Consider the following 16395-nt stretch of genomic DNA (forward strand, 5'->3'; position numbering starts at 1 on the left):
ATATATATATATATATATATATATATAAATATACATACTTACACACACATTGGTAAGTTGTCATTCAAAGATTTGGTTGTTGGGTTGTTGTTTCTTGTATGCTGAGCGACCACATAGCTTCTCAGTACTTCATTGGTTTGATACTGAGAGGATGAATAAATAAAGATGGAGCTGTAAGTTCTGGGCTCTGTATGTGTGTGTATATTAATGATTAAAAAAATAAACTGAATATTGTCAATGCAGTCATGGCTACATGGTACGATGTTTGCTTCCCAACCACATGGTTTTTTACTTCAGTCAAACTGTGTGACACTTTGGGCAAGCATCTTCTACTGTAGCCCTGGGCTGACAAAAGTCACATGAGTGGATATGGTGTATGTGCTTATAACTTATAAGGATTCAGCAGAACCTAGGCAGTAAGGTAAATAAGAATGAAGCTATCTTGTGTTTGTAGGATACTGTAAATATGTAAGTATAAAATCCAATTTAAACTGTAGATCTGAATCCGGAGTTGGTTCCTGGTGTGGGTGTGTGCACACACACACACACACACACACACACACACACACACACACACACACACACGCGCGCACACGTACATATAAATGCTGTGTATGTGTGTGTGTTTTGTCTGAATAATAATTTGGTGTGAATTGTAAACATTCAACATACAAATGAGATGATGACGGTAATGATGACAGTGGTGGTAGTGGTGATGACTGTTCATTCTATTTGAGATACACTTATATAAAGCTACATACTTATATATATATATCTATATATGTATATAAAGTATACATATATATTTACATACATATGTACACACACACACACACACACACACACACGTACATATAAATGCTGTGTATGTGTGTGTGTTTTGTCTGAATAATAATTTGGTGTGAATTGTAAACATTCAAAATACAAATGAGATGATGACGGTAATGATGACAGTGGTGGTAGTGGTGATGACTGTTCATTCTATTTGAGATACACTTATATAAAGCTACATACTTATATATATATATCTATATATATATATAAAGTATACATACATATGTACATACATATATACATACACACACACACCCAAACACACACACACATATATATATATCCTTTTAGCATTTAAATTGGCCATATCTAGTTCAAATATTCTGTGTTAGATTAAGACTGGCTAGATCTGGCCTCTTACACCTGCCCTACAATGTCATTCTAAAAATAAACAATCACACCATTGAAATGTCAAAGCTACAAGATAATGAATGATTCATTCAAATCAATATCAATGAAAAAGTATTTATTACATTTGACAAAGTAATCTGAATGCTAAATGGTTATGCATAAACACACATATACCTGTCCCTTTAGCGTTTGACCTGACCATACCTGGCTCAAATATACATGTATAATGTCGAAACTGGCCAGAGCTGGTCTTTTACACTGCCCTTATAATGTCATTCTAAAAGATAAACAGTCATATTCTTGAAATCTTGAAGTGATGAGATAATGCATGATTAAATTCAAGACTATGTGAATAAACATTGACAGAATAAGTTGAATGATAAAGGGTTAAGATATCTGGAAACTGGTTCATTCAATTAAGCTAAAACAAGATGTGTTGAAAGACTGTCTTTTGAATATACGAAATACTATTATTGTGCATGCTTTCATCCTGCCTGCTTATTCCTTTGACAATTTCATCTATTTTATTCTGTTTGCCAACAAAGATGATAGGGACATGATAGTGTATTTAAAAATAGCTTCCACAATAATTTTTAGAAGCACCACATTTCACAGTACTATTTTTGTCTGTGTCTACATATGCTGTCATAAGGAAACAGATACAACACACTATTATACTCTCATACACATTCACTCTCATACACATACACTCTCATACACATACACTTACTGTTGACAAGCGGTCAACAAATATACAGACAATATCACATTAACCAGAATTTCCATTGCACATCATCTAACCATATATATTGCGTCATATGCAAAACTTTGCGGCACCCATTACATTGGAGAAATAGCCTGATGTACTGCCCATTGCTTTTGAGAGTGTATTTGAAATATACAACATATGCTAAGACAACCTGTCACCACCACCCACTTCAGCTCTACATGCCAACTGATCACTTATCAGTGTGCAGCATTACTGCACACCATGGATCCACATTCTCAAGAAAACAGAGGGAACAACATTTTATATTCAAACTTGGCACGGTGTCACTGGCAGGTTTAAATAAACATTTTTGTTTACTTCCTTCTACTCCTACACATCCTCCTACTTCGTTAAATCGTTTCTTATTCTTTGACTCTCCTCCATTACTCTTGCTTTGTCTGCTTCTCCTCTTCATTCCATTTCTCTTTCCTTTCTCCTTTCTACACTGGTTCTCCTACCATTTCTTGTATCTGTATGAAGCTCATATGGCCCTGCGTTCCTCATCAGCTGCAGCCAGTTTTTTTTTTTAAACTTAGAGGAAGTAAAACTCTGCTGCTTCCCATTTATTTCTCTTCTTCCAACTTCTTCCTGAAGAAAGACACTCCGAAACACTGGATTTTCCCCTCCTCATGGCAAGTTCACTGTCAATTTTTTTATCACTTTATTTGGAGTCTGATAAAATATGTCAACAGCTGTAAGAACCTGATAAACTCATATATACAATCAGGAAAACAAACACATGCACACCTATACACACCACAGGCACACTTGCAACACACACACACACACATACACACACCACAGGGCACACTCATATACACACATACATGTACACACATACACACATGCATATAGATATATAAGTTCAGGTTTGGCTGTGTGATAAGAAGTTTGCTTTCCAACCACATGGTAGTGGGCTCAATCTCCCTGTGTGGCACCTTGGACAAATGTCCTCTACTATAGCCCCTGGATGACCAAAAGTCTTAAATGTATGTCTGTATATATCATCATCATATAAATATATATATATATATCTGCTAAGTTTATGGGAAGCATCTTGAATATGCAGTATATACATATATATATGTATATGTGTATGTATATTTCATCGTTTAATGTCCATTTTCCATGCTGGCATAGGTTGGGCAATTCAACTGGAGCTGGTAAAGCCAGGGGCTACACTAGACTCCATTGTCTGTTCTGGCATAGCTTCTTCAGCTGGATGTCCTTCTTAATGCCAAGTACTTTACAGTGTGTACTGGATGCTTTTTATGTGGCACCAATACCAGTGCTTTTAACATGATACCAACATGGGTGCTTTTCATGTGGCACCAGCATTGGTATCAATTCTGTTGTGGTGGACAGGTCTTCTTGAGTACAGTTTGACACTAGATATCTTGGTCCTTTGTTGTCTTTGTAAGGCTCAGTGTCTTGAGATCAGCCTTCAATACTTCATCCCATGTCCTCCTGGGTCTCCCACTTCCATATCCAACTGTCTGCAGTTATATGCATCACATGACCAAACCGGCACAATCTTCTCTCATGCACAATGCATCTAATTCCTCTTATGTCCAGCTTTTCTCTCAACACACTAGCACTCTTTCTCGCACATGTACACTAACGCTGCACATTCAGCAGAACATACAAGCTTCCTTCCTCTCTAGCCTTCCCATGTCTTCTGCATTTGGGCCCACATCTCACTACCATGTAGCGTTGTTGTTTGTATGCATGCATCATACAATCTTCCTTTCACCCAGGAAGCGAGCAACCTTAGGTTGCCCACAGAAATAAAAGCTCTCAGTATTTTTTCCATCCTACTCTTATTTTAGTGATTACACTATCCATGCATCCTCCTCCACAACTAACTATGTCCTCCAGGTAGTAGAAATTATCCACTACCTCTAAAGAGCCTCTGGGTATCGGTAGTTTTTATGACTCCTGCACATCTTCCACATATGAACACTTGCTTCTCTGACAACCTTCTTATTATTCTATTGCACCTTTTGTGTGTCCATAGTTTGCACCGGGTACACAATATGGAATTCCTGTCTGTCCCTTCTCTTGCTTACTAGAATCTTAGCCTTTGCTAAGTTAACCTGAAGGTTTTTTGATTTCAGGTTTTGCATTTATGGCCATATCACGTTGAAAGCACCGGTTCTCGTCCGATCACCGAAGTTAAGCAACATCGAGCCTAGTTAGTACTTGGATGGGTGACCGCTTGGGAACCCTAGGTGCTGTAAGCATTTTAACACGGTGGTGCATCAGCATGGCCGCAGCTCTGAGCTGAAACTTTGAAATGAAATGAAATGAAAAAATATATATATATATATATATATATATATATATATATTATATATATATATATTATTTAAAAGAGTTCCAACTCTGTCTGTTTTTTATGTTTTATTCATATTCTCATAAAATTAATGTGGGATATGAAATATATAATATAAATAGTAAAATGAAATGAAGTATTGAATGTCTTATTGAATATATGAAATATTGAGTATTAAATATAGAGTATTAAATATATAAGGACTAGTATACTTTCCTGCCTCATGGCAGTCATCAAGGTCCTGTCTGACAGATCTGTATATATGTTTGAATACATATGTATATATGTATATATAAATGTATTGTGTGTGTGTGTGTGTGTGTGTGTGTGTGTGTGTGTATGTATATGACTGTGTTTGTGTGTGTCTTTTTATTTTTGTTCTTTATCACCCCTTGACAATCAATCAGCCTTGGTTTGTTTTCATGCTCCTTTAACTTAGCAGTTCAACAAAACAAGACCGATAGAGAAAATTCCAAGTTTAAAATACGTACTGGGACAGATTTATTCTAATGAACCTTTCAATGCACTGCCCCAGCATGGCCACAGTTGAATGACTGAAACAGATAAAAGATTAAAAACACACATGCACATTATGCTATTCTTATTGTGACTAAACCTGTAGCATGAGCATGATTCTAAAGAATCATTGACGTTAAATCTAATTCTTATAGATTTGTTAATAGCTGATACCAATCAGCTTGTTAATAATCAATACATTCTTAATTATATATGCTGTAAATACATTTTCTGCTAATGAAAAACAAACTAAAAGTGAGAAAGAAGCAAAAATTGTTGATAGCCTTTATCCTTCATTTTCTCGTTTTAGTCAGTGGCCTGTGGCCATGCTAGAGCATCGCCTTGAAGGATTTTTGTCAAACAAATTGATTTCAGTACTTATTTTTAAAGCTTGGTACTTATTCTATCAGTGTCTCATGCTGAGCCGCTAAGTTATAAGGACATAAACAAACCAGGATTGTTTTTAGGTCTGCAGTGACCACAGTTGGGAACAGTTAACCAGGCAACTGAAAACGAATGTTCGCCATTGAAGTAGTATCATATCCTTTTTCTTTCTGAAGGATCTATGCAGTAGTGTCCAGTTTGGTGGTTGGTATAGCTTTCAATCTGAAACCTGAGAGCTAGACCTTTGTGAATCTTCCATATACAGATGACTGCATAGCTTTCACATCTTCTGTCTAGGGAGTAGAGGCACAGTTCTATTTAGCCTCTCCCAGTTGCTCATCTGTTGAACTGAGGCTCTCTTCTTTGTGTAGTGGTGTTACATTGCCTTGAGTCCTGCTGTTAGCGTGACACCTGTGGCTTCAAAATAACAACAGTTGAGAGCATAGTTTAGGCTACTGAGAGCAAATCTTCTCCATAAGAGTAGCATGATATCTTTTTTCCTTCTCTTGGTACTTTGCTATGGTGTCCAGTTCGGTGGTTGGTATAGCTTTCAGTTCCAAAGTTGGGAGGTGGACAAACGTTCTCCATTGGAGTAGCATCGTATCCAATTCCCTTGTTCAGAATGCTCTCAGAATCCAACCAGCCACTCACCTGCACAGCGTTACAATCTTGATAATATGCACATGGAATGATGCACCATTGCTCCTGTAGTTTCCCAGGTCACGCACCGATGTTTACAATTTTTTTTATTAATTTGTTGTTTCTAATGTTTTGGTCTTTTTTAATAAAAATCTCTTTTGTATTTTATATATTTATTTTTGACAAAAACACTCTCATCAGATATATCTCATTAACTGATTAAATTCAGATCGATATAAACAAACCAATTCTCATCTGCTGACTTAAACACAAGTCTTTATTATAAAATTACCAAATTAAATTCATATTTAAAAAAACAAAAAATTTAAGGAGCCTTTGTTGTTTTTATTTTGTTTGTTTTCTTGACAAATCTACCTTAGAACAGTTTGAAATCATCATCATCATCATCATCATCATCATCATCATTATTATTAATGAGTGAGAGAATGGCACATACCATCAAAATGACACTGGGGTACAAATACACGAAACCCAATTTACCAGGCACATGCATCAAAACTATATTTGCATGACATACTGACCTCATATCAAGATAAACAGCGCATGACCTTGCAGGTGGGGGTCAGCTGGAATTTTCTTCAGGTCAAGTAGCCCATCCCACTCAACAGGTCCCCAAATAAAAGCTGTTCAAAGATGATGAATGAAACACCTGTATTTCTAGAAGCAGATGATTCAAACTTCAAAGAATTCCTCTCAACACATGGCTATGATGCTCCCCCACTACTTCTGCTCGTGATCAGAGATGCACATATCGTCAGCCACCAAGGGACATGATCAATTGGTTAAGGTCAAATAACTGAGAAGCAAATCTGTGGTATTAAGCAGAATATTTGCTGTAGCCTATCTTTTGCACCAACACAAAACATGTACATAAGACCACTTCCAATCAGTTATGATCAGAAGCCATGTGAGCCACTACCTGGTACTACACTACGGCATTATTATTATTATCATTATTATCATCATCATCTAAGGTGATGAGCTAGCAGAATTGTTAGCACTATGACCGAAATGCTTAGTGGCATTTCATGTCTTCATGTTCTGAATTCAAATTCTGCTGAGGTCAACTTTGCCTTTCATCTTTTTAGGGGTCAATAAATTAAGTACCAGTTGAGCACTGGGGTCAATGTAATCGACTTACCTTTCCCATGGAATTGCTGGCCTTGTGCCAAAATTTGAAGCCATTATTAGTATTAGTAGTAATATGGCAGTGAGCTGGCAGAATTGTCAGCATGCTGGGCAAAATGCTTAGCGGCATTTTGTCTATTTTCACATTCTAAGTTGAGATTCTACTGAGGATGATGACTTTGTCTTCCATTCTTTCAGGGTTGATAAAATAAGTATCAGTTGACCACTGGGGTTGATGTAATTGACTATGGCCCTTGCCTGAAATGTGCCAAAATTTGAAATCATTATTACTAGTAGTAAGGCAGTGAGGTAGCAGAACCATTAGCGGCGAGCTGGCAGAAACGTTAGCATGTAGGGCGAAATGCTTAGCAGTATTTCGTCTGCCGTTACGTTCTGAGTTCAAATTCCGCCGAGGTCCACTTTGCCTTTCATCCTTTCGGGGTCGATAAATTAAGTACCAGTTACTCACTGGGGTCGATGTAATCGACTTAATCCCTTTGTCTGCCCTTGTTTGTCCCCTCTATATTTAGCCCCTTGTGGGCAATAAAGAAATAAGAACCATTAGCATAATCCGTCTTTTTATAGGCACATGGCCTGAAAAATTCAGGAGAGGAAGTGGGGCTAATTGATTACATTGATCTCAGCTCTTGTCTGTCTTTCATCCTTTCTGAGTCAATAAAATAAGAACCAAAATCAACCTTGGTGGGATTTGAACTCAGAAAGCAAAGACAGGTAAGTCTAGCATGCTAACAATTCTGCTAGCTTGCTGCCTTATTATTATAATAATGGTTTCCAATTTTGGCACAAGGCCAACAATTTTAAGGCAAGTGGTACGTCGATTACATTGACCCCAGTTTATAACTGCTAACATTTCTGCTAGCTCATCTCAATAATTTTATTTTAATTTTTTATTTTTATAGTTTCAGCTTAGAGCTGCGGCCATGCTGATGCACCACCGTGTATAATAATAATAATAATAATTCACTGAAGAAAACATTACGTTTTTTATCAATTATTTATTATTTTCAAATTTTCTTAAATTACAGAACATCTGAATAGTGATTGTGATATTAGAGAATACTTGATACAATAATTGCAAACTTGAGAGAGAGAGAGAGAGAGAGATAGAGTGAGAGTGAGAGAAAGTGGGGGAGAGAGCGAACACCCTTGCAGCTATTTAATAAGGGGATCTGAAGAAAGAAATGTTGTTTGATTGAGAGAACAATTTCCCAGAGCAGCACTACAGAAAAAAAAGGAAGGGCCACAAAAGGAAGGGAACTTTGTGTATTTAGAATATGATCTTGTTTATTATATATTGACTTGCTTATTTTATACAAGCTGGCCAAAATAAACTAGTAAACTAAATAACACCAAGAAAATTCAAACTAAATATCTGTTATATTTCTTTCAGATAAAAAAATAAAACAGAACAAAACAAAAAGCAATATAAATAAGTAAAGGGGTGGCTGTGTGGTAAGAAATTGGCTTCCTAACCACATGGTTTCATGTTCAGTCCCACTGTGTGGTACCTTAGGCAAGTGTCTTCTACTATATCCCTGGGCTGACTAAAGCCTTGTGAGTAGATCTGGTTGAGAGAAACTGAAAGAAGCCTGTTGTTTGTGTTTGTTTCCCACCACCACTTGACATCCGGTGTTGGTGTGTTTACATCCATGAAACTTAGTAGTTAGGCAAAAGCTACCACTAGACTTTAAAAAAAGGGAACATATTGGGGTTGATTTGTGTAACTAAACCTTTCAAAGCACAGTGCCTCAGTATGGCTGCTGTCCAATGACTGAAACTTGTAAAAGATAAAAGATGGAGTAAATAAATATGTGTATGTTGATGATGGATCCTCTGTTAATATCAAGCACTCGTATTCTGTTTTATAGTCATTTGACTTAATTATTCGTTAAATCAATGAGTAATTAACTGAGTAATTCCACATGTGCTTCCTCAGGTGTGTGCATGCTTTAGTCAACTGACTATTCCTCATTGATTTATCCATAAGTTTCTGATGGAATCAGTATAAAGCAATTCATGTGACTGAATGCTTATCTCAATGACATCAATAGAAAGCCCCTCACTCCTCTACACATACACATGGTGGAAATCAATTCTTGACTTGAGTAAAACCATTTCCTTCTAAGAAACACTTCACTCTAAGAAACATCTAACATTTGGTCTCCCCATCGATGATGATGTCTCATGTGGTTCTCAAGGCCTGCAAAGAGACTACTGGTCATTCCACACCAACAACAAATTAGCCTTCCAGCAACTGGCTGACTATCTTAGTGTTGTTGAGACCTACAATGCTGAGTGAGTCCACTGGAGGACCCCCCCCCCCACACACACACACACTCTGCTGCTCAAGGTGTATGAGAGATCATGCCAAATGTCATATGGGTTGATGGAGATTCCTCCTTGACCGTGCATATGGTTGAGTAGGCTACTTTTGAGAAGCAGTTATGTCCACACTGGTCACATGAAAGAGCCTCTTCTGTGCCCCTCTCAGGAAGAGGATTCATATCCTGCATATATCTACGAGCAACTTTCAACTCAGTGTGTGCAACCATATTCTTTTTGAATTCTTTTACATCAGTAGCAACCAAATTCCTATTTGATAAGGAGCTCTAGAGGAATTTACATCAGATCTTGCATATATATATTCACAATGAATATACACAATTTACAAAAGAGCTAATAGTTTTATGCTTTAGAGGTACAATAAATTGGCAGATTTATATAACATGACATGTATCACCAAGTAATCTTTCAGGCTAAGTCCTATCATTAAATGTATTTATAACCAAGATACTGGTCTTTGAGAAACAAGAAGAAGCAGAAACACGAAGAAGGTTGATACAAAAAGTGGAACAAGAAAGAAAGAAAGAAAACCAAAATATTTGTCTGACGAAATCATAAAATCTAGCTGGTATAGAATAATATAGCAGGAATGAGGTTGAAGTCTGTGACATAGCTACTCAATCCAGAGCAAGCTGTATCCTCCTGTTCAACAAAAGAAGCTTGTCCATGTGCTTGCATTTGCTAAATATTTCAAATCTAGAATTAAGAAGTGTGTTGGAATTCATGGACCTAAAAAGAATGTGTGATCTTTAGCTATGCATGTCTTGCAACTCTTTGATCCATTTATGTATGACATAAATTTCTCCATAATTCTCCACATGATTGTGTGTGGTCTTCAGATCCCATATATTACTGGCCAACTTAGTGGCTTTATTTTTATTAAATGTGTCAGAAAAATAACAGTTTTAAAATTGCTGTCTGGATTGTCTCATTTCATTTGCTTACTATACCATTTTGTTTCTCATGTTTGCTCTGGCAATATTAAGTTTTCATAAAGACCTATCCTCCTCAATGAAACTAAGTTCTGGAAGTGCTATGTATATTGTATATTGTGCTCACCCCCACCCCTGAGCCAAATATCCTCCCATCATGCACTATACCAGTCTTCCCCCACTCCCCAGCTTTTGCAGACTACTCAAGTATGTTATTTTTCTCTTGTCCTCTTCTAGTCAACTGTTTCTTCATTACTATCCTGTCACTTGTTTCCCCATCCTGCCTTCTTCTGCATGTATCCCTCTATCTTCCCCAAGTCATAACCCACTCTTCAGCCCTACCCAAATTTTTCAGTCTGTCTCCCCATTTCTTCATCTGTTCCCTGAACAATTTTGCAAACCAGCCACCCACTTCTATTCACCTTATGTATCATGGGGCCGTCTGGTCATATCACCTCCATTATCTATCTCTTGTAGCTTCTGCTGATTATTCTCTTTTATCTCTCCTCTTCTTCTACTCAATGTGAGCAACTCCAAGAACTTGTTCAGGCCTCAACTTATCTCTTACTTTAACCCTTCATCCTTTAGCATGAAGCTAACCATCTCCACTCTCAGTTGAGGGGTTTTGTCCTGCAAGTCTTTGGTGATGTCACAGCTGATAGTGCTATGTAAAAAGCACCCAGTACTTTCGGTAAATTGGTTGGCATTAATAAGAACATCCTGCTGTATAAACCATGCATGTCAAAGCAGACAGTAGGGCTTGATGCAGTCAGTTCTCTTACTCATCAGCTGCTGTCAAACCATCTAACCCATGCCAGCATGGAAGATGGACCTTAAATGATGATGATGATGATGATAATCCAATTATCTAATATAATTGTATCTGGAGTAGCCATGTATCTGCTCTACTACAAGACGCCTATTTCTATTTCTTTATTATACTTTGACCTCTCAACTAGCACAAAGCCACCTCCCTCATTACTGCTCACCCTCCCAGCTGAGGGGTCTTTGTCTTGCAAGTCCCTTGGTGACCTCATTGCAGCTGGTACCATGTAAAATGCATCCAGTACACTCTGTAAAGTGGTTGGCATTAGGAAAGGCTTCCAGCTTGATGCAGTCTTCTGACTTGCTGGCTCCTATCAAACCATCTACCCGTGCCATCATGGAAAAACAGATATAAATAAAATAATGATGATGAAGATGAAACTATTCTGTAAAACTTCTCTAGTCCTTGTATTGTCTTCTCAATCACTGCCCTTCTGGCAAATAAATGAAATTATTACCATCATCATCATCATCTTGATTATTATTATTATTAGGATACTGGACTGGCAGGGTCATTAGAATATCAGAAAAATTGCTTAACCCTTTTGATAGCAACCTGGCTGAAACCGGCTCTGGCTCTGTATTATAAATGTCTTGTTTTCAAAAGTTCTTAGTCACAATTTATGTTCCTAACACTAGCTTAATGATAACTAAGTTATTTTACTAAATTCTTTGTTATATTTAAAATTAATTGAAAGAAACACAGAGCATCTCAAAAGAAATATGGGAACAAAAGGGTTAATGGTATTGTTTTGAGTTTTTATGTTCTAAGTTCAAATCCCACAGAGGTCAATTTTGCCGTTCATTCTTCAGCTGATGAAGTATCCGTGAAGTATTGGGCTGTTGGCATTGATTTATCTTCTCCCTACAAAAACTGCTGGCTTTGGATCTAAATTGGAAACCATTTCTATATTATTATTATTATTATTATTATTATTTTTATTATTATTATTAAGAAGCTGGTGAGCTAGCAGAATTGTTAGCACACTGGGAAAATTGCTTAGTGGCATTTTGTCCATCTGTATGCTCTGAGTTCAAATTCCACCAAGGTCGACTTTGCTTTCCATTCTTATGGGGTGGATAAAATAAGTACCAGTTGATCATGGGGCCAATGTAATCGACTTAACCACTCCCTCAAAATTGATGACTTGTGTCAAAACTTGAAACCATTATTATTAATTTCAGGATTGTACCTATAATAAGAAGGATTCTTCTTCTTATTATTAAGGCAACAGCCAATCAGAATTGTCACCACATCATGCAAAACTCTAAGCAGCATTTTGTCTGTCTTCGTGTTCTGAGTTCAAATTTTGGTGATGTTGATTTTACCTTTCATTTCTTTCGAGTCAATGAAATAAATACCAATCAAGCACAGGGGTCAGTGTAGTTGTCTAGCCCCTCCCCTCCAAATTTTGAGCTTTGTGTATATAGTAGAAATGGTTATTATTATTATTGCTGAGGCAGTGAGCTAGCAAGGTCATTGGCACAAAGAACAAAATGCTTAGCAGCGTTCCATCCATCTTTATGTTCTGAGTTCAAACTCAGCCATGTTTGACTTTGTTTTTCATCCTTTCAAGCTTGATGAAATAAAGTACCAGTCAAGTACAAGGTTTCATGTCATTGTCTAGCCTCCTTCCCCAGCATTTCAGGCCTTTTGCCTGAAATTTGCAAGGCAGGGGCCAGTAAAAAGGATTACTATTGTTGTTGTGGATGTTTTACCTGTTTTATCTGATTTTATATAAACACCCACACTTGGGGCAAGTAACGGGGACAGGGGGACAGTCCAGCCGGGTATTTTTGTTGTTGAACTTGTAGATGATGATGATAATGATATTAGTACAAAAGTAACAGCTGGAACATATTATTCTGAAGAAAATACAAATAAAAATCCAACCATAATATTGATAATCTTTTCTACTATAGACACATTTTGTTGTTGTTGGTGGTAGTGGTGGTGGGGGGTGACAAGCCGATTGCATTGATCCCATCCACCAGTGCTCAACTGGTTTTATTGACCCTGAAAGGATGAAAGGCAAAGATGACTTTGGTAGAATTTGAACTCAGAACGTAAGCACAGACGGAATACTGCTAAGCATTTTGCTGGCATGTTAATGATTCTTATTTCTTTATTGCCCACAAGAGGCTAAACATAGAGGGGACAAACAAGGATAGACAAAGGGATTCAGTCGATTACATTGATCCCCAGTGCGTAACTGGTACTTAATTTATTGACCCCGAAAGGCGTGCTAATGATTCTGGCAGCTTGCCGCCTTAATAATAATAATAATAATCCTTTCTACTACAGACACAAGGCCTGAAATTTTGGGGGAGGTTGGATAGTCAATTACATCAACCCCAGTGCAAAACTGATACGTTTTTCATCAGCCCCGTAAAGATGAAAGGCAAAGTCGACCTTGGTGGAATTTGAACTCAGAACATAAATATTGAAGAAATGCCACTAAGCATTTTGCCCAGCATGCTAATGATTTGGCTAATTTGCCACCTTAATGATAATAATAATAATAATAATAATGATTTCAAATTTTGGCACAAGGCCAGCAATTTTAGGGGAGAGGTGTATCAATTACACCAATCCCAGTGCTCAACTGGTACTTACTTTATCAACCCCAAAAAGATGAAAGGAAAAGTTGACCCCCCAGAGGAGTTTGAACTTGGAATGTAATAATAATAATAATGCCAAATTAGATTGGAGCCTGGTGTAGCCATCCGGTTGCACCAGTCCTCAGTCAAATCGTCCAACCCATGCTAGCATGGAAAGCGGACGTTAAACGATGATGATGATGATGATGATGATGATAAGTACAAGGCCTGAAATTTTAGGGGAACTAAGAGCAAGTATATTACATTGACTTCAGTATACAACTGATACTTATTTTCTTGTCCTTGAAAGAATGAAAGGCAAGGTGGACCTCAGTGGAATTTGAACTCGGAACGTAATCATTTTGTCTGGCACGGTGACAATTCTTCCAGTTTATTACCTTTTAATTATAATAGTGATAATCCTTTTTACTATAGGCACAAGACCTAAAATTTAACGATAATAATACAAACATAACAGCAAGAACATATTTTTCTGAAGAAAATACAAATAAAATGCAAATTATAATTTCTTTTTAAATAAGTTTCTCTCTCTTTTTTTTTTCATTTACATTTTTTCAGGTTTAAACTTAATTCACTGACATCAGTTGCTTTTCTGATTTGTTAAAGGATGGACCCAGATTCAGTTAAATGTGAACCGAATAGCCCTGTTAGTCATGGGCGATGCTCTGTCCAAGTTCTTGAAGATGGATTCGTAAGAGAAGTATTTTCTGATTATAGTGGTCATGATGATTATGGCTCAGATCGTTCATATCAGGGAGATAGTGGAGACAATATTTCTCCATGCAGTGCAGACATTAAACCTGAGTTTAGCTCAAATGTGATGATCTCAGATCAAGAAAATCCAGATGGATTTAAGAAAGTCTGTTTGGTTTGTGGTGATGTTGCATCAGGATACCATTATGGTGTATCATCTTGTGAAGCTTGCAAAGCATTTTTTAAAAGAACTATTCAAGGTAAATACATTTTCTGAATTTTTTTTTTTTTTTTTTTTTTTTTTTTTTTTTTGTGTGTGTGTTTGTCTCTTAGAAAATGATGATAATAACTTTTCTAGTTTAGGCCCAGGACCTGAAATTTTGGAGGAGACAGTTAGTCACACCGATCCCATTTTCAACTGGTATTTATTTGAAAAGATGAGAAGTAAAGTCTACCTCAGTGAGATTTGAACTCAGAACATAAATATGCCTAGATGCATTTTGCCCATGGTATTTCATGTTTGCATTCTTAGTTCAAATTCCACCAAGATTGATTTTGCCTTTCATCCTTTCAGGTTTGATGGATTAAGTACCAGTTGACTGGAGTCGATGTAATCAACCAGCACTCCTGTTCCCAACATTTCAGTCCTTGTGCCTATAGTAGAAAATAATAATTTAGAAAAATGTAGATTTAACTGTAGTTTAATATTTTTTGTTCCCTCATATTTTTATTATTGAAAAGACGAAGTTGTTTTGTAGTGAATTTTGTAAAATTTTATTTCTATTTTAAACTGATGCAAAAATTTGCCTTTTGAGTTTTCTTCTATTTCTTTGTACCCTTTCCATTACCCTCCTGTGTGGTTAATTTCTTCTGGTTGCTGGGTTGATTTCATATCACCACTCTTGCGTGTACTCTTTTCCTTGTTGGCTCATTTAGTGCCTGAAGAGTTCGACATCACTGCCTTCATCTGTACTTGAACTCTGGATGTTGGTTTATGTGGTGGATGTGAAGTTCCTGTTTGAAGATATCCAAATTATGTAGGTTTCTTAAGTCTTTTGGCAGAGCGCTGAAGAGCTGTGAGTATTTGAACACTAAATTAATGCAGTACCTGGCCCTCACACATCCATATTGTGTAGGTTCCTTAATTCTTGTGGCAGAGCATTGACGACCTGTGGGCTTTTGAAATCCTAAGCTGTTGTACTATCTGAACTACAGCTTACATGGAGTGGGCAGAACCTTTGGGATAGGAAATGATATCTGGTATGGGCATTTGTTTCAAATGATTTCACTTTTAAAGAGATAACTAATTATAAATGCAAGTTCAGATTGTCATTTATAAGTCAATAGCACAAAACATGCTTAGAGTGAATTACCAACTAATATGCTAGAGTTATTTTTAAAATATGGATATGTAGATTCAAGACTATTTTAGGTCCAGCCAGAGTTTTAATTTAGGTCTTTGTTATTGTGACCAAGAAGTAAATTTTTGCATCAGTTTGGAATGACTGGTTGTTGTGGTAAGCAACTAATAATATGAAATTTGCAACAGATTTTATTTTTATTTTTCATGTTTCAAAAGTGTTCATTAAAAAACATATTTTCAAATGTTACGTATATACATACACACATACATACTTGCATACACATATGTGAATGTGTGTATATGTATACACTTAAACATACACACACACACACACACATATATATGTATATATATCTAATATATATGTATTTAAACACGCACATACATTTACATATATCTAATATATATGTACCTAAACACATAAATAAATAACAGCAGATGGAAATTGGTTTTTTCTTTATATGGTATTTATACCATATAAATATAGTTTTTTTTATTGATGAACAGAATTATTACAGCATGCAAAAAAAAACCCGTATAAAAACGTTTTCTTCAAGTGAATATACATGAATTCAACATCTTAAAAAATACATCTAATACATATATATATATATATATA

At 36.5% G+C, this 16395-nt stretch overlaps 1 protein-coding gene and 1 non-coding gene across 6 annotated transcripts in view; both read left to right on the forward strand.

Moving 5' to 3' along the window:
- LOC106883388 (steroid hormone receptor ERR1) overlaps window positions 1–16395 on the forward strand; it is a 226614-nt gene that overhangs the window by 48639 nt on the left and 161580 nt on the right. For 3 of the 5 annotated variants that reach the window (XM_052973522.1, XM_052973523.1, XM_052973524.1), the window contains exon 2: window positions 14279–14673. In XM_052973522.1, the coding sequence (XP_052829482.1) occupies window positions 14328–14673 (346 nt within the window). In that variant the 5' untranslated portion in view covers window positions 14279–14327. The remainder of the gene's footprint in view (window positions 1–14278; window positions 14674–16395) is intronic. The other 2 variants (XM_052973526.1, XM_052973521.1) reach the window with 1 other exon arrangement.
- On the forward strand, window positions 4079–4197 carry LOC128249641 (5S ribosomal RNA). Its single transcript, XR_008265764.1, has one exon. It is a non-coding gene; the product is annotated as a 5S ribosomal RNA (ribosomal RNA).

The sequence above is a fragment of the Octopus bimaculoides genome, chromosome 16, assembly GCF_001194135.2.
Source record: "Octopus bimaculoides isolate UCB-OBI-ISO-001 chromosome 16, ASM119413v2, whole genome shotgun sequence".
Lineage (NCBI taxonomy): Eukaryota > Metazoa > Mollusca > Cephalopoda > Octopoda > Octopodidae > Octopus > Octopus bimaculoides.